Genomic DNA, 27,048 nt, shown 5'->3' with positions numbered 1-27,048 from the left:
AAGAAAAGGTGGCGGTTGCGCAAGAGAATCAAGAGAACACAAGAGAGATGAGTCAAGGAAAATGGCTCCCAGGACAAGCGTTTAATCTGGCTCTAATTAGCGACTTATTCCCCTCTTTTGCTATGATAACACTGAGACAGCATTCTACTTGGCGTTTATCTCGCGACCACTGTCAACTACTTTCTCAAAGCTCGCAATATTATTTTTAGGTTCTTTTTAGTAGATTTAACAGTAATCTAGCTATTGTATTTTTCTTTTCTATTTCTTATTGTTCAATTTTTCTTTTCTATTTTGCACACCTCATAGTGCGAGACGCGTGACCAAAATGAAACGATTTTCTGAAGTAAAAATGTCTCTATTTGATTCATCTTGCACCTTCAATCGGTTTTTTGGCGTTGAAAAATCGAATTTTTGAGATAAATACTTTATCAAAAGCTTAAAATGTTCGTTTTAATGTCAGAAATCTATTAAAGAACAAAAAATTCACGATCAGATAATTTTTCAGCTCGCAATATCAATTTGTCTACACAGCTTCGATTGTTTATAATTTATAACTAATGATATATTGGCCGTACGGAGATTTAAAAAAAAGGGAGTTGTAGCTTTTCTTAAGTTAAAAAATTTTTTTGCAAAAACTTTACACGTCAAATCAATAGTTTCAAAGATAATTTAGTTTTTAATTAACATTTTTTTGCATATTTAAAATTTATAAACAAATTAAATTCGCCGTTAAATACTTGTTAGAATTCTTAACTGATCGGTTGGGTATCGAAGAACTTTTGAAAATTCTGAAGTAGTATTAACATAGAAATTCGAATTAGTGCCAATAGATAATCAAAATTTCTACACCTTGCCAGAAAGGTTGCGCAATTATATGCTACTAAGAGCGACATCTCACGGATTCTATAGTTGGCCAAGTTCTCATAGATATGGCGCGAAAAGGGTGTCAGTTGATAAGCTTGGACTCTTCTGTTATTTAATTTCTCTTTAAACAAAAAAAAAAAAAAAAAATAGAAAAAAGAAATTTGGACTTGAATTGTGTCCGTTGAATATGTGTCTGTATGTGGAAAAAATTATTTGATGAATACAAATTATTTTAAATTCAAATATACTTTAGGTTCGAATCGAATACCATGTCCTTGAAGAACAAAATTTTCAAAAACTAGATTAAATTCATATATTTACAACTAGATAGGTTGAAATGACAAATGTTCCACGAAATACTGTTATGTCATTAGATATCTATTGGACATAATCCATAAGATGGTTTTTATTGATAACGAGATAACGTATCTATAATAATTTATTTGAAAGCGATCAACTATTCATCATGGACATTAACTTATAAACAGATTGCCTAAAAACGCCATTATAATATTCAATTTTAAAAATATTCATATATTCTAATTTAAATCTCAATTCTCTTGCTCTTGGTATCGGTTTTCCCGTAGCTCTCGGTACATGTTTTCCCCGAGTTAAATAAATTATTCCAACTATTTCAAACGAAATTCAAATCACGCATGTATTGTTGTTTATTTAAGTGTTCAGTCTATTCTATTTAGTGTCGTTAAAACAATATTTATTATTTTAATTTAGCTTCTTAGTAAATAGAAGTGTTAAAATATATATGGTAAAAAAATCAATATTAAATTTGAACGATTCTAGTGAAATAGATAGAAGTCAATCAAGATGCTTAAATTATTAATAATTTCTACCGCTGTTTTTATACTGAATAATCAGGTAAGCTAAAAGTTTAACCTTCATCTGCTTCTTTTTATAATCTTAACAAGTTATTTTACACAGCCGAGTCCGACGTTGCAGGAAAATTTTTTTCTCAAACCTCCGGTAAGTTTAAATGAAAAATATATTTTTCTACGAAAACAAAATTATGTAAAATAACTTGGAAAATTTTTTTTACAGAAAATAAAAGTTTACAGTAACTCTGACGAATTTCGGCATATGAATCGGAGTTTGCTGGAATTGTTGTTGAACGCCACAGTGAATCATCAAAAGCATTTATCAAATTCTGTGGATCCAGCTTTAGTTGAAGAATATAAAAATTTTCACACAATGTTAGAGCAAAATTTAAATTTAAAAAAGCAAGTATCATCGTCTAGTTTCGATTCATTAAATGTCTTTGAAGATAAAACTGACTGATATAAACTATTATTAAAAATCTATTGTTTTTTAATTATTATATATTTCTATATTGAACTAAAAATGTAAATCAACGCTTATAAATACTTGTTGTTAAAATAAATATTTTGTTAAAAAGATATTTTTTGGTTTGAACTTCTTGTAATTATAAATGGACATCTAATCAAAAAATTTTTAAGTTTCAGCGATAGTATTGTAACAGTTTTACCTGCTCAGGTTAGCCCCTAATCAATTTTAAAATTAACTAACAAAACTAACAACAATAAAAATTATCAGGGCGCCACCAGGATTATTAATCACGGTTCCTGGAACCGGTCCAGAGCTGAGAAAACTTATCTTAGGGTAGAGAGAGTGGAGGAAGGTGCTGTTAAATAATAAAAATTCAATTAACAATCTGATCAGTTTTATTAACAATAAAAATCTAACAAACTTAACAAATTTAAGCGCTCACACACACTTATAATCTAACGAAGCGGAGAATAACTGCGAAATAAACGATATTTACAAACGAACCTCCAATTGACGATACGATGACTAGACGGGCTTTTTCGAACAAACGGTCTCCCACACCTGTCTTAGAACTAATTGGGCTTTTTCGAACAAACGGTCTCCCACACCTGTCTTAGAACTAATTGGGCTTTTTCGAACAAACGGTCTCCCACACCTGTCTTAGAACTAAACTTAAAATTTAACGTCCACCGGACGACCAAAACTAACTCCACACTTTACAACTTAAAATTAAGTCCACAGGACTACCGAACTTAACACTATTAACACTCTCTATCACGCATAACCCGTTCAATTCTTCACACACATAACCCACACTTCGCTTAAATAATTTATTTTTAATTTAAAAAATGATTTTAAATTAATTACAATTTATTTTTATTTTACTCAATCATTGGCTATCGGTGAAACGAAAATTCCTATATAATGACCAATTTCTTACTAAACTTTTTTTCGTGTTGACCTTGACTCAATATCACTGATTACTTGGACTTAATATCCACGCTGACAATTATCAAGTGTCATTTATTTTAATTTAATTACTTTACGGACTTAATCCCCAAAATTTACTTAATTTATACGTGTCAAAAAAATAATTTTATAATATAATAATTTCGATAAAAATTCCTAATATAACCTTCTTAATAAATTTTTCGATCGGTATTGTTTTTCAATAATAAATTCTTACAATAACATTCTTAACAATTAATACTTAATAATTTTCCGATCTATCTTATTTTCAATAATAAATTCTAAATATAATAATCTTAACAATTAATTCTCAATATAAAATAATCTTAATAGTTTTCTTATCTATCTTGATTTCAATAATTACTTATTTTCTTAATATAAAACATTCTTAGTAATTAATTCTTAATATGAAATATTATCAACAATTTTCTGATTGTTTTATCAATTATAAAAATTCGACACGAGTCGAAATAGTCAATTTCAATTATTAAAACATTCGCTAGCTGTTTTTGCTTGACCTTGGGTATTGGAATTTACTGCGACACAAAACTGACGCTTGACCAAAATTCCACGAATAAAAAATTGTCGATTTTTTTTTTCAATGACAAAAATTAATCAATTTTACTAAGTTAATTGTTATAAAAATTACAACAATAAAATTAACGAAATTTTCGGATGTTAATTTATTAATGGATTATTTCTAGTTATTAAAATTTCCCCGCAAGGTCGATTGAGTGATCCTAGGGTATAAACCCCCATGAAAATCACTAAATCCAAAACTAGCAAATGTTTCACTATTAATCTATTAATAATCGTCGATTAAACGATCCAATTGATAAATAATTAGGAGAAGTAACTGGGCATTGGATAAACCGCGGTCCACTTCCTTCCCACAGAGCAATAATTGACACCTTGACGAACAAAACGATGATCTAACTCATTCGTTGAGGATGAAGTCCTAGTTGTAGTTGGCTTCCTTCGTCTCGTCAGTACTCTCGGGAACGGTCCTTTTTGATCTCCGTGGAACTCAGTCTGGCGGTCACACTACTTCTCCCTGTTCCACTGCACGGCTCACCTATTTTAACCCAAACTCACCCCCTCCTATTCTCCCTTTAGGCCCGAAGATCGAGACGCGCCAGTGCTATGTCGAATAATTATCGATATTCGGTGACTTATTGATTAAGGGTAATTTTACCCTGTTACAGTATATTTAAATACCTAAGGCAGGAAAGCAAGAAATGTCTCAGATCACATGCAATTGTTAGCCGAGACGGAGCCGGATCGGCCAACATGTGATCTGAAGCTTTCTTACTTACTGCCCATAATGTGGATACTGATTTTCTGTTCGTCGGAGGGGAATAAATTCTTTTACAATAACAAAAACGACAATTTTTTAAATTGTGATATCTTCTGATAGAATCAATAGTTTTTTATGAAACTTGCAGTATTCAACGTAGTTTCACGAATGACATTAAATTTAGCTGTCACTTCACAATTGTTTTAATTTTCTTTAACAAATTAATTTTAGCAAAAAAAAAAAATTATTAAAAAAAGGGACTTGTAGAACTTTTAATAAATTAAAAATGCAATTTTTTTGAAATAATTTTTTAGAACAAATTTTTTTGTTAAAGAAAATTAAAAAATTGTCAAATGACAGCTAACTTAATGTCATGTTTCTCGAGCACAAAAATAAAAAATTTTTGAATAAAGTTACATTCACTCAATTTAATGGAAATTTCTTAGTTAAAGAGCTGATTAGTTTTACGGAGATATTACAGCGGGAATAGTTTTAAATTATTTTTAAAAAATTGAATTTTTAATTTTCTTCTCATTTTTTTTTTTTCTATAATTTATTTGTTACAAACATTTAAAAAAATTATTAAATACTTATCTGGTAAATTAATTTTCATCAGAGGTGGTTGTTTTACGATGTAATTTATAAAGTTACAGAAAAACAATTAATATACTATACAAGAAAGTAAAAATACTAAAAAATATGGCAAAAGTCACAAAATTTATATAACTTGCTAGTTACTTTCATTTTAACTAATAAACTTATACTAAAAATACATAAAAAATTTTTTGATGTCAGAATACTAGCTCCTGTAACATTAAAAACACATTGATGAATTTATTTTTCATAAACATGAAAAATAAAAAACTTCTGAAATAAATATGACGTGAATAAGGTATTTTTAAATATTTTATTGATAAGTAGAATTACAAGTATCCACAAACACAATTATTTACCAAGTATATATTTTTATTTTACGGTTAAATAAAATTGAGTAGAAAAGAAAATAAAGAACTAGAGTATTTGATCCGCACACTAACAATAAAAATTAATTTTTATTCAAGTCCACTCCAAATGAATAAAAAATCAAGACTTTAAAGAATAAATTAACAATAAAAGTGTGCCGTGGACAAAATAACAACTTAAAAAAAAAAAAATAAATTTCAATTTTCAATATATTGCTGTTAATATCAAGCTTTCTTTGTTCATTTATTAACTTATTATTTTTTTTCTAACGAGCCTGTTCTTTCTTCAATAATCATCCGTCTGACATTCTCTCCCTCTCTTTCATTCTTTTAATAAATATTTATTGTACAGTGACAAAAAAAAAAATATTTTATGACACACATTTAATTAAAAACATCGAAGTGTCTCATATGTGCGAAGCAAAACTTAGGCATATCGGTTCTACATTTTGAACTGATTACTTTATTTTTATTAATAATTTTTTTTCTTTTATTTTATTAACAATAATTATGAAATATGCATGCAATAATTAATAATTTACTTTGCTTTTTTTGAAGATAATTTTTATCTGACATCCAAGTAATTAAAAAGAGGTGCAAAATAATAATAAGAGATAAATTAGTATAAAATATAATTATCAGATATATAATGAGATAATTTAATGTTATTATTGTTTATAATCCACTTGCAACTTGGATTTCTACTGAAGGACGTATATTTGTTTTTTATTTATTTATTTATTCATTTATTTACTCATCTTTTCACAAGTCATGTGTTTTATTTATTTATTTTTTCATTAATTAAGCTAAGTCGTAAGTAATATTATTATTTTAATATAGAATTATTACCTCTTTACAAAAATCAATTCTTAAACTTATGTATAGAGTTGGTCTGATACCAGGTCACAGGAACTTTTGAAGGTCACTAAACTAATTAATCAGTTACCTTCAAAATTACATTTACCAAACTGATATGCTCCAATCGATCTAATACTGTCAAGTCCAATCCCACGAAACTTTCAATCAATTTTATTCATTTATTTATTTATTATTTTTTTCTCAACTGAATAATTATAAATAAAAATTTCTATTACGCCTATCATAAATATAATTACAATTACAATTGTGGTAATGGACTATACCGTTAAATAATATAAATAACAATTAATTATTAATAATTACGAACGAAAAAAAAAAAATAAAATTTGATAAATTTACCTAGAACCTGTGACACAGAGTCAGTCCTGTTTTACATACAATGCTTTTTTTTATTTTTTTTTTTTATTTTTGTAATAACTACACACTATAGGTACATATATAATTATTTGTTATAATAATATATAAATATATGTATACCCATTATTTTTTTTTTTTAATTTTTTTGAGCCATATAATTATATATCATTATTTAATTATAATTATTATTATTAATATTATAGTTATTTAAATGTATTGATGCTATCTGTTGTTTTTTTTTACCATCGCCATCAATTTACGTTCACTTAATAATTGCTGTGTTATTTTATTTTCTTAACATATCTAAAATAATATTTTTAATATAACATTTAGCAGTAAAGAGTATGTTTATTTATTTATATTTATATTCATTTAATTATTTACTTTTTTATTTTACCGTGTGTATATGTATCTGTGTAGTCGTTTAATGTGTATGTACCTCGGCCAATCCATCATCATTTCACATCGAGTTACATGTGATAAATTAATTAATAATATTTATTATTAATATTATTTATCTCTTGAATAATATACTGCGATAAAAATTTAAAGTTTATGTTTTAACAAGCAAATTAATTTTTATTTCAATTATACACTCAAGCATATTTTATTAAATTGTTTATTATATCAATGAGTAAATATTATTTCATCACACGCATCTCTTGAGTGTATTAAAAATATTAAATAATTCAATTATTTAAATCAAATAATTTTCTGTTACTTTTTTTTTTCTAATATTAATATTATCAGGGTGTATAATTATGACGAAAAAAAAAAAAAAAAACATAATGATAAAATAAAATGTGTTGACACTTATCCGGGCCAAAGGTGCGTGTATCTCTTGATCATATACAAATATATAAGCATTAAACGTGTTTAATATAATATATATTATTTTCATCGTCCTTAGATCATATTATTTTTATTCATCATGTATGTATATATACCATTAGTATTATCCTAAGATAGTTTTGTATGAACAATTATTTTAATGGAAAAAATCGAAAAAAAAATGGAGTGTAATTTTAATAGCCGCCATTTTTTATATTACTTAACTAATGGTTTTTTTTTTTTTTTTTTTTTTTTTTTACATAATAAGAGGTAATAATAATACCACACTGCAATGAAGTAAAATTATAATAAAAAAAAAAAAATTAAACAAGACCATTTGATTTTTTTTTTTAATAAATATTTTTAATAATTCAAATAATATGTAAATAAACAATGACTTATGGAATGATAAAATAATATCAATTTGTTTGTTAAAGTATAGTAATTAACATAAATTGTTTTTAATAATTATTATAATAAAATTAAGTTAGTTGATTTTATTTTTAAATAGTATAAAATTTTAATGTCAAACAATAATATGCATTAAGTATCTAACCGTGATTACTTATTTTTAAAAAGAAAATAATAACAGGCAGTGGACACTAAAAATAATAATTATAACAATAAAATAGTACGTTTAAAATAAAAAGCTTATCAATGGACGTTCTGATATTTCAAGATTACTTGTTATTTTTTTTCATTATTATTATGACAATTCATATACTTTCGCGTACATGCTATATATTAGCTAGCTCTCATTCATTTATTCATTTAATTATTTACTTATATATTTATTGTGTAATAAATATCTTCAATTAGCTCTGCAGTTAAAGCTACAGTCGATTGCCTGCACGGCTGCCAAATCAAAGCTACTGCTTCTTTATTTATATTTTTTTTTTTTTAATTATTTAATCATCTTTTATATTTTTTTTTTATACTTTAATTATTTTTTTATAAGTTTAATTTTTTTATATAATTAACTGCAAAGGGTCTTGCAAAATATCAGAACAAAAGTAAAAGTATCTGAAAGAGATGTGTAAGTACGGGGTAGTAAAAAGACATGATTGCGCTTTCAAACATCAAAGTCCAACAATGTCTCGCCTCTATGGCACGTGATTACGATGACGGACGGCACATTTAGAATATCTTACGTCTTGAGATGATTAACAAGTAGACGTTTTATGAAATTAAAAAATTTTTTTCTGATCCAGCCGGTCGTTATTATTATTATTATTATTATTATTATTATTATTATTATTATTTATAATATACGAGTATATTCTGCAGGACCGCGCGAAAGCATGTATAAACTAATTTATTATTCATTAATTTATTTAATTTTCTTCATTTTTAATCACGAACGGCTTTATGAGATTCTGGAATTCTCCAAGCGAGATGTGGGTGAAATAGTTATTAGTTAATGAGACAAATAGTGTAGATATTTTTTTTTTATGATCGATTATCTTCTTACCGATCGTTACATGGAAAAAAAAAAAGAAAAAAAAAAATTTATTTTTTTTTTTTTTTAATTTTAGTAAACTTATTCCTTTACTTCAAAGTACTTGTATGTCGGATTTTCATATCCGTTTATTTGCATATTGGCAACATGTCGCTCTTCAGGAGTTGCCGCTTGATCAACTTCTATGAATCCTTGACTGTGTGGGCTCCTGGCACTGCGTCTTTTGAATACCGCAATACCAACAATTGCCGCAGCCATGAGTGCAATACCAGCAAACGCTAGAGTGAAATAGACTGAGCGGCTCTCTCTGTGATAAATTTCTCGCCTTACGGAGTATCCCTAGAATGAAAAAATACCACACACATTGTTAATGAAAGAATACTACAGACTGTACTTAAAATAAAAAAAAAAAATTCAAATGATTTATACTAACAACTAGTAGCTTTTTGTAATTAAACTTACAGGTTCCGAGTGCGAAACATCGTGAGTCATACTGTGTGCAGCTCTGATAATACCCTCGTTGTGCATTGCGGCAGCTGCTGACTGTTGTAACTGTTGCTGCTGCTGCTGTTGTTGTTGCGGTTGTTGTTGCTGTTGTGGCTCAAGTGGAGGTTGAACTATATCTTTCTTCTCAATAACAGGATCACCGTCTTCATGTTGTTCTTGCTCTGTACGCAATTCACCCCTTTCTACCTTTCGCTGCTCTTTACGTTCACGGTCCAGTTGCTTTTGATGTTCTTTTTCTGTACAAACACAAACATTGATTTAATTAAATCAAATAAATCCAAAATGTAGATTCAATTCGAAAATAAATTCTGAATTATAAATGTAAATGTACCTTGTTGTTTGCTCGCTACATCGGCCTGATATTTATCCAGAATAGCAGCCTCAGCTTCCCGTGTCATTGCAAGGAGAAGTCCCGGCGTCTCATCTTTGCTCCTGAGGGCCAATACATAATCATCCATCAGCCGTCCAATTTTAGCACTCAATTCTGGATACCTATGGATGAATTTTAATAATGATTTAATATTTATTATCTTTTAGAAAAAAATTAAAAAAAAAAAAACCCATTTCATTATAATCAGTATGATCAATGGTGAATGGATAATAAATAATTATTTTTTAAGTCTCTACCGTTCCAACATCAAGAGACTTTGATTTGTAATCCTGTCAATTTCAGCTAAATGCTCAAGTGTCGCTGGTTTCTCACGCTGTGCTTGTTCCAAACTGCTGTCCAATAAATGTTTGTAGTGGGCGATTGTGTGGTGTCGATCTTTGTGTAGAGCTCTCAGTAATTTTTGCAGACATTTTTGAATTCGGTGCATCTAAAATAGATAGTTCAATTATTAATTAAAGTAACAAAAAGAGATCTGTATTATTTGTTAGTCTTTTTGATATTGAAGATACAAAATAATTTACATACATTTGGTGGTGTTTCATTCAAAGCAGCGGTATAACATGACATAGCTTCTTCATTTCTCTGTTTAACAGCTTCCTAAAAGTAAAACAGAGAAATCAATAATTCTTACTTCACAACAATCACTCAGTTACATTTAACTCCGTGTAATTTAAATTTTAAACAAGATTAAATATTTAACAGGGTAAGATAAACCAAGATAAATAAGACAAAAGGATTCTCACTTGAACTCGTTGCTGATGCATTGCACTCAATTGATGTTTCTCAGCAGCACCGCTCGCCTCCAAAGCCGCAACAGTCTCTTGGAATCTAGCAGTCATCCATCGTTTAAATGCATCAGCAGCAACTGGATCACGTGCACGTATATCTTGATATCTTTCCTCAAGATCACTCCAGTCCTTCATCACCTGAAAAAGTTGCAGCAAACAGATCGCGAAAATGACACCACCGTCTTCCTCAAAAAAAAAAATAACTTGAAATTACAAATGGATTTACCTTGGTAACCTTTTCCTTGTGTACCTCTTCGAGGCGCATTTGCGCTTGCTTGTAACTTTGATGCTCAGAGCGTGGATCGAAATGAGTTAAATATGGATCAGGCGTACCCTGGGGCTGTGATGGTGATTGAGAACTTGAGCTAACAGGTACTGGCATTGCCGTAGGTTCTTGTTTACTTTTCTCTGTTGTTGATACTGTGGTTGAGGGTTTAATGTTCGCAGTAGTTGTGTCATAATCATCTAGATATGCCTCGTCGCTTTCATCTTCATACGCCTGATCACTCAGCACATCCTCGAGATCACCATCCGAGTCATCATCATCGTTGTCAGCCTCACTGTTGCTATCTCCATCGCTGTCAATGTCGTCATCATCGTCTAAATCATCCTCGTCTTCATCTAAATCATCTTCGGTACCTTTGACAATTGGCAAGTCGATTGGTTTTTTTGGTTTTACATTTTCTGCAATAAAATTAAAAAATTAAAAAAAAAAACTCGGAAACATTTTTTTAAATATTTATAGCAATTAAATTATTATAAAAAAAAATTAAATTAAAAAGTTTCACATGTGAAAATTAATAAAAATTACAAGTGAAAATTTTTAGAAGCATTTTTTTATTGTAATTGATTTATTAAAAAAATTTTTAATGACTGCTAACTTTAGTATTATTATAATTAACAAGAAAAAAAAAAAAAAAAAAAAAAAAAAAAAAGACAAAATGAAGCAAGTCAAGAAATTAATCATCCACGTTTAGAAATAAAATCTTTAAGCTCGAACGAGTTCTGGCAAGTTACCGAGAAATTCCCATCACGTCTGAAATACCACGACGCGTCAGAACGATTGGAACGATTCACGAGTTTGGTGAGAATGCAGTATAGGTAAGCAGTAAAAAGAGAGAACAAGTTCTGCAGTGCAAGTCGACGCGGCATTTGGGCTGCGATACGACAATCCACTTATCGAAATTCTTTTTCTTGCAAACGCGAGCACAACTACTATATCTAATACTTCTCCAACTACTTCGACCGATTGATTGGATACGGATATCGAATCATCCAGCTAAAACTTAAAAAACTCCCCCATTTTCCCTGATATTCATTATTTTACTTAAATTAATTTTAAGAAGATATAATAAATTAGTGGTATGTCAGTGTGACAAAGAGCATCGTGAAGCTATATTTTTACCCTTAATTCTCTTCTTTTTTTTTTTCTTCACATCTTTTTATGGATTTCTTTTTTCTTTTTTTAAGAATAGAACTAATTTAAACAATGTTTGAAATGATGTAGCCCACAGCTACATAAGACTAACTAGAATCTCGAGAGACCTACTGTCTTAATTTTAGCTTTTTTTTTTTTTTTTTTTTTTTTTTTTTTTTTTTTTTTTGTAAGAAGAAGAATAGACCTGATGGACTTGATGAGCCATCTTCACGATATTCTTCCGCGTGTCCAAGTTCCTATGCTGTTTCTCTTCAACATTGCACTTTTATATCTGGGTCACCGCGGCAAGCTAGTATATTATATCTATCAACTGGCGTATTATACAGTGGATATAAACCTACTCTTCTTTCATATGCTTCCTATTTTTTATTTTAAACGAGAATAAAGCACAAAAAAATATAATAATAAAAGATAGAAAGCAGAACGGAAACGTCGAAAGTCTTCGATTGCAGTCTATATCAAACATCAGTAAAAATAAAAGAAAAAAATAAAAGTGATATACATATGCATACAGATATAAAAAGCCCTTAAGAATTTCATCGACGAATGTTCTTTTGTATTTTTTTTTTTTTTTTTTTTTTTTTTTTTTTTTTTAGTACTCTACTATTAGTAAAAGGTACCTAGTCTTTCGATATGTGTTTGTAAATTTGTACGGGTCACAAAAGTCTTGTGTCTTAGAACATTGAGTCGGGCAATTTACTGTGCAATAGACGTAACGAGAAGCATCGTTGCTTTAGTTGGAAGTACTCGATAATCAAAGCGAAACCAAGAGAGTGAGAACAGGGTTCGATCGAGCTCACTCCTGACGAGGGTGGCGGTTTAATAAAAAAAAAAAAAAAAAAAAAAAAAAAAAAAAAATACGAAAAAGACCAAGAAATAGTAAAAGAAGAGCGGATGTCCTATATCCGCAATTCTAACGGAGATAAAGCCGAATGCTGAATAGACGAAACCTGAACATTGGACCAAGGCTTCAAGTCATCATGTCTCGATGCATATACAATGAATATATATATATATATATATATAGATATGTATATACAGATATATCATTTATGCTGGTAACCATTTGCAAGTGCCAGTAGATAGCTAGTCGTATTTACGCTATCTCCGGAATTCCATGACGTTTTATGCGTCGTGGATATACCGTAGTAGTTATGTATTATAACTGTGCAGTATGTATGTACGTATTATACATATACATCATCTATTTTGTTGGGCAGATAGAAAAGGACAAGAAATATATTGTATAGAGTCGTCGCGACGCGCAGTCGTCGACGTAGACGTACATTATTGATTGCTTGAGCAGCGCCAAGTAAAACGTGCTAGGACACAGAAGGCCGTACCCTACTCATTTAATACACCCTCGTGTTCTTCGATAAATTACGCCTCTTCAGCCCTCTTCGACTTGCTTACTCTATATTACTGTATCTTCCTCTAGCCGATACACAACACTAAAAAAATAAAAATACGTCAGGCTTTTACCTGTCACCTTCTGACGTGTTTACACTCATAGGTTTATTTATCATTGTCATTATGTCCGTTACACTTTTTTTTGTATTTAATTCTTTTTTTTTTTTTGTTTTTTATTTTCGCTGTCGCAATTGTAGTTTTTATCTAGCTATTTCTTTGTTCAAACGTACCAGCTACTGAAGCAAGCTAAATTATTTACAATGATGTAGAACTACCTTTCAGATGCTTGGGACAGCAAACAAACTCGACGCCAGAAAAGAGAGATATTCCACAAGGCAATAGCATCGCAAAACTCCGTAAATTCATGTTTCTCTCGCGACATGTGTCTGCTGCCGTCGAGTTCCACCTAAAGTCATAAACAAACACATATGAGTATGTACTTAATCTTGTAAAATGATTTTTAATACGGTTATGATATACATTTAGGAATGTATCATGTCATTTTTATTGACTAGTAATTCTCTAGGTAAACAACTTTTTTTTTTTTTTCCTCATAAATTTAAATGGAAAGTGATTTAATTGAAACGATTTAAAATCAAAAGGTGTCGAGATAATTGAATTAAGCTAAATCACTTTAATTAGTCTTACCTATGAGATTCCCAGCATTTAGTGTGATTATGTAAGTGATCAAAGAGACATCCTTCTGGTACAAGAAGAGCGTCACTCTGGAAAGGCCCCTCTGCGGTAAAAAAAATAAGTTGATTAAAATTTTTATATTCAACTTCACTTCATTGATTATTATCATTATCATCGTCATAACCATTATCATTATCACTATGATTAAATATTATTTAGGAGCCACTTGAGGTTATTCAACTCTTTCCCGTCAATTAATGCAATTTTATCGATTTAAATATTGAAACATTTAATTAACTTTTTTTTTTTTTTAATTTTATTTATAAACCAATAAACACGTGTCTCTTGGAACAACTTGAAATTCAAATAAAAAATTTAAATCACTGTGAAATATAAATAAAGTTCCTTGTCAATTTTTTTATTATACTATTTTGTGTTCAATTGATCAATAAAACGTAGTCTGGAGTACTTTAAGACAGACGGTGATATAGATTTATATATACACATAGATTTTTAAGTACCGAGGCATCTGTACGGCTTGACCCATCGAGACAGTTTACATTTAGTTCGTCCAGGTTTGCACCAACCGCCAACTCGTACATAGTGAGACGACTCAACGATATTCGTGATATCCCTCTTCGGATAAGCCTAAAAATAAAACATTTGTACATTACTCATGAGTATTAAGATACATAACAGAACATAATATGATAATAATGCCAGACTTATATTAATTAATTAATTAAACAAGATATAAATTTATTGACATGTTATAAAAAGCGTACAGTAGGCTTGACAAAAACATTAATAGTTTAATTTAATTTTTTCTTTTACGGATAATAAAACGACTTATTTGTTTGAACTGTGAAGAGTATCCGGATTAACAATTCAAATTTAGTGATCGAAAATGATCGATACAGAAGATTACGAATGTATGATATACAAGTTAGAGGGATCAGAGAAACCGATCTCAAGACTAAGTAGATTAAAGTAATCCTTTGAAAGGTATATAAGCGTTTCTCGCGATTCCATGGACGATTAACGTACAGACCACTATGGCGGATTCTGGCTCGCTTCTCCGGATAAATGGATTAGTAAAATCTCGTTCAAGATCGTAGTGTGGTATTATACATTTTAACTATGAATTTTCACTTTAAGGTCTTATTCTAGTACTACTATTATTACCACCAATAGTAGTACTACTACTACTAATACTACAACAGTAAAGTTGTATTTTACTAAGTATATATATATTACTCTTTGAATATATTATTACATTATACGTCCTCGACTTGTCGAATGAATATGTATATGAACAATTAGGTTGGCAAGCTCTTATAATTATACAACTATTATATATACTAATTTTCAAGTAATTGAATAAAGCAGCGATCAAACTGTTGAACAATCTTTGACTCATCTCTTCCTCATCAAGGGGACTGCATATTGTCTGTATTTTTATCTTTTGTCCAATTCATTAACTCTCTATTATTCATTTTGTTAATAATATTATTATTAACATAGCATAATAGTTATAATAACAACGATAACAAAATTGAGCAGCTGTACTAATTCTAATGGAAAAAAAAATGCTGCACAATAGAGTATGGCACAAAAAGCACAGCAGCATAAACAATAGTGAGTTTTAATTGTTTCAGTTTACTTAAAATTTATTTTTTAATTTAATTTTTGATTTCACCTTCTTGCAGTACTCCAGAATCTCCAGTTTGTCTGTCATGCAGCTTTTTGTGTCCGTTGACGATACCCATCGTCCTTGTTCGCCCATATGCTGTGCAAGATACGTCTCACTGGCTTCGCAGAGCGTAGCAACCTAGTTTTTTAATGATAAAAAAAATAGTAAATAAAAATTCATTAAAATATAAATTAAAAACTGTTGTAGATGATATGTATATCATGAATATATACATATTCATATTTAATAGTTTTATAATACCTGGGGCTCGGATCTTCCTCCGACTGGTGCCAACTCTAGTCTCTCTGACACGGCCTGTAATCAAATTTATTTATAAATTTAGTTAGAAAATTTCAGTTTTTTTTTTTTTTTTTATTTCAAGATTTTAATTATGATTTTTTTTTTTATGCTATTATTTAAGATTTATAATGAACACCGGAGTAATAACAATGTGACGTTGTTTAAAAAAAAATTAGAACTATCTTCAAGTACGTAAAATACAATTTTAATTTAAAATTTTATTATAATTGAATTTTTTTAAAAAGTATTATTGATTTTTATAAATTTTTTTTTTTATCTTCTACAATAAAGAATAACGAATTCTAATGAAATGTTTATTTTCTTTTAATTAGAATTAGTTATTCTTTATTGTAAAAGATTAAAAAAAAAAAAAGATTTATAAAAATCAATTATACTTTTTGAATAAATTTAATTATAATAAAATTTTCAATAAAAAAAATAAAAAGGATTTTAATCCATCTCCCTTTATTAAAAATTCCGTATTTTAAAGACATAAAATGTGAGATTGGATTACTGATAATCTGTAATAACTTTTAATTTATTTATTTTCTCGGTAAACTCGTATCTTATGTCTATAATCCTTCGAGATACAATGGCCGTTTGGTATTTTTTTTTTTTTTTTAATTTAAACATAAAATATTATATTAAAAAATATCTAATAGTTGAAGTCATTTAATTAAAATTCAAACCGTCAATCAATTTATTACAGTTAACAACGATATTGTATTTATTATCATAAACAATGAAATCGCTGATAAATGGAAAGACAAAAAGGAATATCAGATTTCAGCGTAACTCTCTCTCTCTGCCGTTTTTGCCAGAGGGTTAACATTTTGCAGGCGCTTTGAAGTGTCACGTTCATGTACATGTATGTCAATACGCAAATTGCAGAATCAAATTATGAGACATGAATTTTACTCGGCTTTTTTACGGGTAATTTTTTAAAAACTCAAAATTGGTCAATCAGCAGTTCATTGAATCAGTTAAAAATGTATGACAGCTGAATTATATGGGATATTTTTTGTAGCTAAATTTAAAGCCGAATTAAGCATTTATAAAAAAAAATTTTCTAAAAAGTATTTGTATTGTCAAATTCGTTAATTGTCAATTCAAATAACGGAAAATACCTAAAGCCGGGATTAAATCATTTAATAACAAAAGAACTTTTTTCTCTTTTGAAATTGCATACTACAACCCGACTTATATTGAACTACGTCAATCACTGCGCGTCATGAGACGCGTAAAATCAATCTTTTTTTATGAGAAAAAAAAATTTTTTTTTTGTTCACAAAACTTTAATTAAAAAAATTAGTGTGGCCTTATTCATTTATTGAGATAAAATGTCGTAGCAAGCTCGTTGCATTTTGAGCACTCGACAGTAGAATGCTCTTTTAAATAAAAAAAAAAAAATTAATGAAATAAGCCGTCAGCAATTAAAATCTATTTATAACACTTTTTAAGTACGACGTATTTCTTCTTTATACACCGAAAATTGATAAAATGCGATAAAAAAAATAAATAATAAATTATAACTAATTCAATATTAGGTTTGTCATTATTAATTACAAAGTATACTAATTTATTTCAATTACATGTACGCAATAATTTTAATAAGTTAGACATTACTAGAATAAATCAGAGCCCCTCAATCTCCATGACATGTTTACATTTTTTTCACCTTGGAATTCTAAACCATCATGCAGATGTTGATAACAAGTATAGAAGAAAATAAATTCAAGTCATGTTCAAATATTATTTTTTGGGCTGGATAATATTATTCTATGAAGGTAAAACTGCCCGTTGCGGATGTATACCAGAATATATACATAAAAATGATTTTGTGACTGTTTAACAAATATCTGTAGCAGACAATTTAACCTTTCTATCACATAGACACTCTGTTATTTCATTTATTTAGTATATAAATATAATTTACTTTTAAGTCATTTTTTAACTGCTAAAATCTTCAACAATTATTTGCTCAGATGTAAAAAAATAAGTTTGATAGTAGATTAATCATTTTTATACTTTAGAGAAACATTACCTCCGTTTGCCATTTAAGTAATGTTTCCATTAAAATTTGTAAATCTTTAGATATACAAATGAGCTTTAGATGTGTCAAGGGGTAACACCACTGTGACGTTCGAAAAAAAGAGGTGATTTTCGGGAATTTTTTTGACAGGGAAAATAAAGAAATTTTTGGATCGGATTTTTTTATTTTATTAAGGGTACATTAAAGATTATTACTCTAAATTTTTATTAAAAAATATTTAATTATTACAAAGTTATTAACAATCTCGTAGAGCACTAGAAAAAATTTCCCCCTCACTATTCTTACTGTTTTTTTTTTTTTTTATTTTAACCCGTCTAAAAAAATCTTTAAAATAAAAATTTTTTTAATTCCGTACGAGATTATTAATAACTTTGTAATAATTGAATATTTTTTAATAAAAATTTAGGGTAATAATCTTTAATGTACCCTTAATAAAATAAAAAAAATTCCATCCCCAAATTCCTTTAATTTCCCTTTCAAAAAAATTAGTTAAGATTGCGCTCAGTTAATAAACTGTTAATTAAGATGTGTTTGGTGAGTTTTTCCAACTTGCACTTTATAAATTTTTCTGTAATATTATTAATTTAAAAAGTTAAAAATTTCAAAAGCACACAATTCCAACAATCATGTTGCGGTAGAAGCAATCAAGGGAATAGCGCTTCGGATGTGCAATTTTTGAAGTTTATCAAAACTACTTATGTGGGTTTTCAACATACAATCCAACGTAGCGCCCTTATTCAATACTATTAAAAAACTTTTGTTGAGTTTAAGGCTTTCCAATATGGCAGTCGCTCTTTGCTAACGTATTTAGATAAATTTATTTAATTATAATCAAATTAAAAAGATTATAATAGTGACTTACGTTGGCAGCCTACGCTTCAATAACTAAAATCGATTACTAGCGGGATTGAATAGATAAATTCTGTCTTCCAAGCGATATCCTGAATGTAACGTCCGGATGTGCATACAATTAACTGACGTCAAGGATATTGAGAAGAAGATTGACTTTTCTATTGTATTATATATGTGAGAATTAAATTATTTAAAATTATGACGTATCATATGGGCTTTATCAAGAGCGTAATTTCGTAGAAATTGTAATGTATATTTTTTTTTTTATACTGTTTCTTCATTAGGGTGTTCCAAAATGTAACTTCGATGATGGATCTCTCAAAATTGAAATTTTGGGTTCCGCTTTTAATAGGAGTTGTGTTTGGGCATTTCCTGACATATTTTGAGCGTAAAAAATTTATTTGATATTCAGAGAATTTTTTACAGAATTTTTTTTTTGATACTTCCAGCTAAATTTTGAAATTTCAGCGGCAATGCCCAAACAAAGCTCTGAATTAAAAAATTCTCTGAATATCAAATAAATTCTTTAAGCTCAAAATATGTCAAAAAATGCCCAAAAAAAACTCCTATTAAAAGCGGAACCCAAAATTTCAATTTTAAGAAGTCCATCATCGAAGATACATTTTGGAACACCCTATTCTTCATATTTGTAAGAGTAGAACACATTCAAGTTGGGCAATAACTAAATGCTCTTATTCGTGAAAAATATAATATTTATAACAAAGTGTCTGTATCCATAAATTGAAAATAGAAAAGCAAAGATTGGCAAAGATGTATGGCTCTTTGAATGAAACGTACATACATTTATTCTATATAGATTAAAGTCCTTAGAGACGAAGAAAAGAGTGATTGGTGGTACGCCGAGCGTTTCCCACAGGTCAACCAATGTTACCTATACACTGCTACCTATACCAACACCGTCTTATCGGTCACAGATTGAAGATAACCCACGTGAGAAATCTCTCGCTCTAACTCTCAGAATCTATCGAATTTCACTGAAACTTATTCCACAATCCTCTAGATGCTACTTGTATGGATATTTTTACGTGTACATTACCACTTGAAATACATATTGTACATTTGCTACTGAATATAATCATGAATTTTATTGTCTTGAATTATTCAATCTCATTGAAACACTGAAAAAACAGTTGCAAGATAAACATCCTTGAAATAAATTTAATTTAATTCTGTTTAAGTAAAGCAAAGCTAAGTAAAGTTGTTAGCGAAACAGTGTAAGTCATAAAGAAAAATTTTTTAAAAGTTAGAATAAAAAAAAAAAAAATACATTCTTTAATTAAAGTACCGTGATATTGATTATTTTATGTCTTTGGAGGGTTTGCACATTTCAACAATGAGTCACTGACTTTTTCATGTCGTTGCGGGGTCGTGAATCATTGTGCTTTTGCTAAGCAAGGATAATATAGCTACAATGCCCATGAAACCTTGTAGATTTAAAAAAAAAAAAAAAGCTATTATAATAATAAACATAGGAGCGACGATAATGGTAATAATTAAAAAGTTAACACAGTTACTTGACTTAAAATAATGTTTTACTATTATTATTCATTATGTACCGGAAGGGGTTGAAGTGGTGTAGCGTGAATAGTAAAATTTTTATGCTACTCAAATCGAATATCACAAGAATAAAATTGAATAGAATGAGAAGGAGGCTTCGGGACACGTCTACTTGCTGCTTGTAGGTACTTGACTTTATTAAAAACGTGGCGTGAATTCACAGGACTTCTGGCATGGTATTAAACGATTATTTTATACTTAATGGTATCTTATTACTTTTATTATATTAGAAAAATTATAATGAATAATAATAGTAATTATAATATTAATAGCAGTTTTGTTAATGACTCTTTATGACTGACCTATTTTCATTAATACTTTTAAATTAATATAAAAAAAAAATTTTTTCAAGTTAATGCCTTTTTTTTTCAGTACTTAAATACACATTTAAATTAAATATTCACGACAAAAAATTTCATAATTATTGTTTGAAGCGAATTTATTTTTTTTAGCTTCATATTTTTCAATATAAATTATAAAAAAAATTTTCTATTTTTTTTAATACATATTTTGTGGAATAAAAACGTTTTTATGTTTAATTTTAGTTGGAGTATGATTAAACTCGTTATAAAATCACTCATGATCTCATGATCTTTAAACAACATGAAATTTATGTTAGAGTTGTAAATAAGCACTGGGTTTTGCAACGAACTAAACATTACATGAATTTATAATAGATACTTAAAATTGAGATGCTTCATAACATTATTTAAGTCGAATAAGCAGTGGCTTAGGACATTAAGCTGAGAATATTTTAATTAAAATGTCAAAAGCTCACTTGAGGAGTAAACAAATCGTTCACCTTGAATATTAATAAAATAAAAATCAATGTTAATAAAAATACTACCGCTACATATTAGTTATTGTTTTATAACCGTATATACATATAAAAATATTGATTTTTACATTATAAATAGAAAGCACAAATAGTATAAGAGATATCACACGAGACTATTTTGAAAGCATGATCACTTAAGTGGAAGTCATGGCACGGAGCATTAGTCATCTCTTCTCGTAACCAGAAAGCAAGATCGGAAGTTGCACTCGAGCGTTTCGGTCTTGTCTTGTGTGTATTATGTTTATACATATATGTCGTTTGCAGTGTCTTATGACTTGTGTGTTGTCTTTTGGGTGCATAGCGGTATAGTAAGCTTGAGGTCGATACAAATGTTCCATTCTTGGCTGCTTGCATCAAAAGAATAGAATGGAACAGAAGTAAAAAAAGCGAAAGAAAATAAAGTCGACTCAAGAAAATCCAACACACATTTTCTCTTTTTCTCATTCTCATTTCTTTTATTTATTTATATTTTTTTTCATCATCTTTTAAATATTCTTTTCTTTTTTTTTTTTCGTTTTTCGTTTTTATTCATCGCCATAGAACATTCGACAATGTCCACAGCTCTGAGACTCTCAAGGGTTTCGTTGGCTTTTTTCATCTCCTCTCGTGTCGTCACTCTTTTTTCTCTCAACTCATAGTCTCATTGCACGTATCACACCTCTATATACTTTTTAACTTTACTCTTTCGGACTATCATATTTATCATGCTTTCTTCCTCTTACATGTACTTTAAACATACATGTATACTTATAATTTTTTCATGTCTCTCGGTTCTTTGACTCGCGACCTCTTTCTCGGGTTTTAGCCGCAATGAATAAATATGTAAAAGCCACCATCGTTTTCTTCAGCAGAGACCAGTAGAGAGAGAGAGAGTTAGGAGAATGTGTACTATACGCATCTAAATTGTATATATTTATACCATTCATTCAATGGTAGTTCAACTAAATACATAACACATAAATATGAAAATACATATGTTACTCTTTTCATTTTATGTATTTATTATATAAATTTTGTCGTTATTAATTTGAATTAACTCTTCGTTTTAAATTAATATAAATATTTGCAAATGTATACAAATGAATGTGTCATGCTGATATTCAAACTGACGTAATTGTTATATCATATTACTCTCACACACTCTTCACCACACCTACAAATACTAAAAAAAACAATATTCTATTAAAATAATAATAATCATAATATACACATCATCATTGATCCATATGCCAATGTAACTTTATGCGTCAATGGTATTCAATGATTTTACAATTCTCTCTCTCTCTCTCTCTCTCTCTCTCTTTTTTCCTCACTTGTTTTTTTTATCATAATCATGGGGGAGTACATTGTTGTTCAATGAAATCAATGATTATATTTAACCATTAGAAAATTAATACAACATAAAATATTTGTTTTATTAGCTCACAGCATAAAATATGCAATAAATTAAAAACAAAATATATTAAAAAAAAAAAAAGAATTAAAATAAATAAAGACTTTTACCTATTTATTACATAATATTTAGTCTGAGAGGATTCATTTAATGCACTTAGTGCTTTGCTTTCTCTTATTTGCATTTTCTCCTCGTGCATTATTATACTTTTCATCTCTTGAATTTTCGCGCCCTCATTACGCTCTCTAGAATAATAAATCTCCTCTTTAATTCTTGTTTCTTCTCATCTGCTCTTCCCTTGTCTTCTTTATCATAATTTCCTTCCACTACTCCAACACACGTCGTTCTTACTCAACTTACCTACTAATGTCAGTGAATACAGCGTTAACAGACTCTCGCTAATATACTAACTGATCAATTATCAAAGACTTAACGAGTAACATAGTTTGCACTATGCTAAAGTGTCAAGAAGAGAAAATATATTATATGGTATAATAGAAGATGAACAAGAGGAAGAAGAAGAAGGTTTCAAGGAGACGGATATCGATGTCAGAAGATCGTCGACTCAACAAACTTTTTAAAGCCCATCTTTCTTTTTCTTTTTACTCTCATCTCATCTTATCTAATCTCAGCTGCAGCCATAGCTTCTTCTTCTTCTTCTTTTTCTTCTCCTTAGCAATTCTTCTCTAGCTTACCAACGATTATTCTGGGCGCGATTTAAATTTATTAAAAGTCCACTTACAAACAAACCAGGTCGAGTCATGCCAAGAAATCGAATTGTCAGATTTATAAATTCAATCTATATGACTACTGTCATGAAATTGAAAATGCTGGGAATAAATAATAATAAAAATAATATTAGAATAGAGGTTTTAGAAAATTGTCAAGGATAAAAGTATAGCCTAGAATAGGAATGATTTGAAAAATCGATTTGAGATAGTGGTAACAATTGAGAGATCGAGAGAGAAATCGTTATCACACGCTACCATCTGAACTACCCTACATATACATACATATAAAATATATATATGAATGTATGTATTGCTTCCTATTCGTACTCTAAAGCAAACCTCATGCTATTTCCTGCGTCTGCAGTTGACGCTCTCCAGTCTCGGCAAACAGAGTCAACCCCACCGCGGGAGGATACCAGACCATTTGAAATTTAAATGACGCGGCAGATGGTAAATTTGTTGGATAAGAATAAAGAAAAATAAAAATATTTAAAAAACAAAGTTAAAAAATTAAATTTAAGAAAATAAAAAGCAAGAGACATCGATAAACCAGTCCAATTCTTATTCCATGTTCTCGGACATTGGCATAAAAAAAAAAATAAAGAAAAATGTAATAAATACATACATTACGTATATATACGAGGTTGTACATTTTCTGAGCTCGTATGAACTCTTTTATAACGTCATCATACGAAAATCCGAGTTATGTTGCCGGTAATCAGGTTAGAGGCGTTATGAGATTGCGAGGGCGAATAAAGAGAGATTGAACGGGACAGACCAAGCAAAAGAGAAAGAACGATTGTACTGGGTATGCTGAACCCCTTTTGTCCTTTCACTCTTTTCCTCTCTCACTTCTCTCACTCCCTCAATCCATTTACAAAACGTCGCTTTTACAAGTAATCGAATTATTTGTGAATTTCAATTGATTTTACGTTACTTGTAGTCAAACATCATGCCATTTAAACGTCGTCATTACGTGTATTAATCTAAAAAAATTACCAAGCCAGCATTGATGTCTCTACGATTTAGTTAACACAAATTCGTCGTAGTCTGATAAAAAAGAATAAGGCGGATAAACCGCTTATAGATTAATAATAAACTTACAATGCCGCATTACTTTTGCCTAAATAAAAAAAAAAAAAAAAAAACTAATCGATCGTTATTAATACGCCGTAAAATAAAACTCACCTGTGTCTGTGCCACTAGGAGGCCGATAATCGCTGTCAGGCAAATGTTGATCATCCTTACTGACATTTTGTCGTACACACTTTTAAAATAAAAAAAAAACTCCTTACTCGCCGCTGCCGGCGCAGCACGTCTTGGTCCTTTTCTCTCTAAACGTACAAACGCCTACAATTAAATATTTTTATTATTGTAAAATATTAAATTTAAAATTAATTAATAAATTATTCATTTAATCACAGATAAATGAACAAAACTTATAATAAATAATAAAATACACACGTAATGTCACGTATTTAATATCACTTATATTAATGATCACTCACAAGTGTATCGATATGTCAGTTTTATTATTACTTTATTTTTATGTATTGAATATCAGTACTGGTAGCAATATTTTTCGTTATTTTATTGCGTAAATGAAGGTAGTATTATTCAAGTATACATATATATGTATACATATGTGTGTGTATATATATCAAGAATTGACAGACACCAGAACCAGGCGCCTCACGGTTACCGCCGCGTAACTGTGCTCCTTCGTTTTCGCTACCCGCTGGGTGGGTCGCTCGATCAGGCCACCGAACAACGACAGTGAAAGAGCCAATATGGCGCCGCTGAATTAATAACCAATGAGAGACGTTTATCGGGGGCGGCTGCGTCATGAGAATGCGCAGTAACGCCAGTCGATAACGCGGCGGGAACCCGCTCATTTTAAAAATTACAGACAATATTTTTTGTATATTCCTCTAAAGCTCTCTGCTGTCAAATCCAAACCACATTCATCCCACAAATTCGCTTTCGAGTCTTTATCTCTCAATAATATTTAATATTTAATCATATAAATTGATATATTTCATTTCATTTTATTCTTTTTTCATTTTTATCTCACTTTTATTAATAAACTATCGAATAAATGTAACGTTTCAATCTTTTATATTTTTTTTAATCAAATTTTATAATTTTAATTAATATTCACAAAGCAAAACTTTATTGTGTAAAAATTTAATTTATTTAATTTATCAATTTGTATGCATTTCTGTTATATAATTCTGTTCCTTTTAGTGAAAACTTTATCAAGTAATTGAATGTATTGTTTATCAAAACTGTTCAATATTTTTATTTTTGATTCGTGATTTATAGCTTCTAAAAAGTTGAAAAAAAATTACAATCTTTTATTAATTAATTGCATGTTTAATTATAATTTATAAAATTACACTGAAGTTGGCAGATATTAAAAATTGTTTTAAAATTTTATAATAATGCAATTATTAAAAAAAAAATTAATTAAAAAGTTTCGCATGTGAAAATTAATAAAAATTACAAGTGAAAATTTTTAGAAGCATTTTTTATTGTAATTGAATATTTTTGTATTCATTTTATATATTTTTTGAGAACAGTTTGACAAATTGAATGTTCAAGTTATAGAAGAATTAAATTAAATTCCCTGTTTTATTTATCGTGGATGACATCAACAGTCGAGATTTATCATATAATTTTCTTTAATTTTTTATAAATGAATAAATCCATTTTTTATGAATTATAAATTATAATTAGGTATATCGATTGTAATTTTTAGTCCATTTCCTCAGTAGAAACCTTAAAGAAGTATTTATAAAAAAAAAAAAAAAAAGGAAACGTTGGTCTTTTAAATTACTGTTTTAATATTATTAGCCCTACTTCCTGAGTTTTTTTTCAATCAAATTTTATTTTAATAATTGATTGAATTCCTGAGTTATTTATCTTTGTTAACAATTTTTATTTAAAATAAAATTTAAATAAATAGTCAAGTATCCCATCACATTGATCAAATAAAAGGATTTGTTGTAACAATGTATTATTCAACAGCTCAGCATATTTTAATTTAATATTTTATAGGCAATATTTTAGTAATTTATTAAAGTGGATGCCAAAGTATTACTGCTAATGTATGGTATTCAATAATAAATTTATAAATTTATGTCGAGATCGTGATGTTTCCCATAATATTTTTAACTGCCGAAAAAAAAAAAAAAAAAAAAAAAAAAATGAATTATAACGTCATGCTTGAAAATATAGAATAACCTAAATGAGAAAATCAATAAAAGAAAAACTTTGTTTTACCTATGTAATTAAAAGACTAAGGGAAAATTTTGTCTCTGGAGTATTTATATAGTAAAATGGATTTTTGTAGTTAAACTTAGTATAATTGGAAAGGTTTTGACTTCAATTTGTGCCTTTTCAACCTTTCATATTATTTTTGGCAATATTTAATTTATTATATTAAATTTACGAAGTAGTTCTCAATAAATTTTAATTTCACACTAAAAATCATTTATTTATTTATTAATTTTATTTT

At 28.7% G+C, this 27,048-nt stretch overlaps 2 protein-coding genes and 1 long non-coding RNA gene across 5 annotated transcripts; 1 reads left to right on the top strand and 2 right to left on the bottom strand.

Moving 5' to 3' along the window:
- Positions 1 to 1,312: 1,312 nt before the first annotated feature.
- LOC141536120 (uncharacterized) lies at positions 1,313 to 2,278 on the top strand. Its single transcript, XM_074256383.1, has 3 exons — positions 1,313 to 1,740; positions 1,804 to 1,845; positions 1,921 to 2,278. Exons 1-3 carry the CDS (start codon positions 1,690 to 1,692, stop codon positions 2,155 to 2,157), a joined length of 330 nt encoding a protein of 109 aa, XP_074112484.1. The 5' UTR covers positions 1,313 to 1,689; the 3' UTR covers positions 2,158 to 2,278.
- Positions 2,279 to 2,543: 265 nt separating this feature from the next.
- Positions 2,544 to 4,297, bottom strand: LOC141535745 (uncharacterized). The gene is made up of 2 exons (XR_012480639.1): positions 2,822 to 4,297; positions 2,544 to 2,774 (listed from the first exon to the last, which is right to left on the bottom strand). It is a non-coding gene; the product is annotated as an uncharacterized LOC141535745 (long non-coding RNA).
- Positions 4,298 to 5,815: 1,518 nt separating this feature from the next.
- On the bottom strand, positions 5,816 to 25,288 carry Appl (amyloid-beta-like protein). 3 transcript variants are annotated; one of them, XM_074257426.1, is made up of 14 exons: positions 24,993 to 25,288; positions 24,717 to 24,878; positions 16,045 to 16,098; positions 15,790 to 15,921; positions 14,612 to 14,738; positions 14,103 to 14,193; positions 13,730 to 13,860; positions 10,833 to 11,290; positions 10,562 to 10,735; positions 10,344 to 10,415; positions 10,055 to 10,245; positions 9,759 to 9,919; positions 9,383 to 9,663; positions 5,816 to 9,259 (listed from the first exon to the last, which is right to left on the bottom strand). In XM_074257426.1, the coding sequence occupies exons 2-14, from the start codon at positions 24,780 to 24,782 to the stop codon at positions 9,002 to 9,004; spliced, it is 2,196 nt and encodes a 731-aa protein (XP_074113527.1). In that variant the 5' UTR covers positions 24,783 to 24,878; positions 24,993 to 25,288; the 3' UTR covers positions 5,816 to 9,001. The 3 variants fall into 3 exon arrangements, with proteins under 3 accessions (XP_074113527.1, XP_074113525.1, XP_074113526.1); XM_074257424.1 differs by having other exon boundaries at positions 10,562 to 10,744; positions 24,993 to 25,286; XM_074257425.1 differs by having other exon boundaries at positions 10,562 to 10,744; positions 25,037 to 25,286.
- Between the last annotated feature and the right edge of the window lie 1,760 nt (positions 25,289 to 27,048).

This window comes from Cotesia typhae, unplaced genomic scaffold (genome assembly GCF_013202065.1).
Source record: "Cotesia typhae breed Kobodo isofemale line unplaced genomic scaffold, CoteBio_Ctyphae scaffold_152, whole genome shotgun sequence".
Lineage (NCBI taxonomy): Eukaryota > Metazoa > Arthropoda > Insecta > Hymenoptera > Braconidae > Cotesia > Cotesia typhae.
Note: the sequence above shows the minus strand (reverse complement) of the source record. Positions and strands in the feature narration are given on the sequence as shown.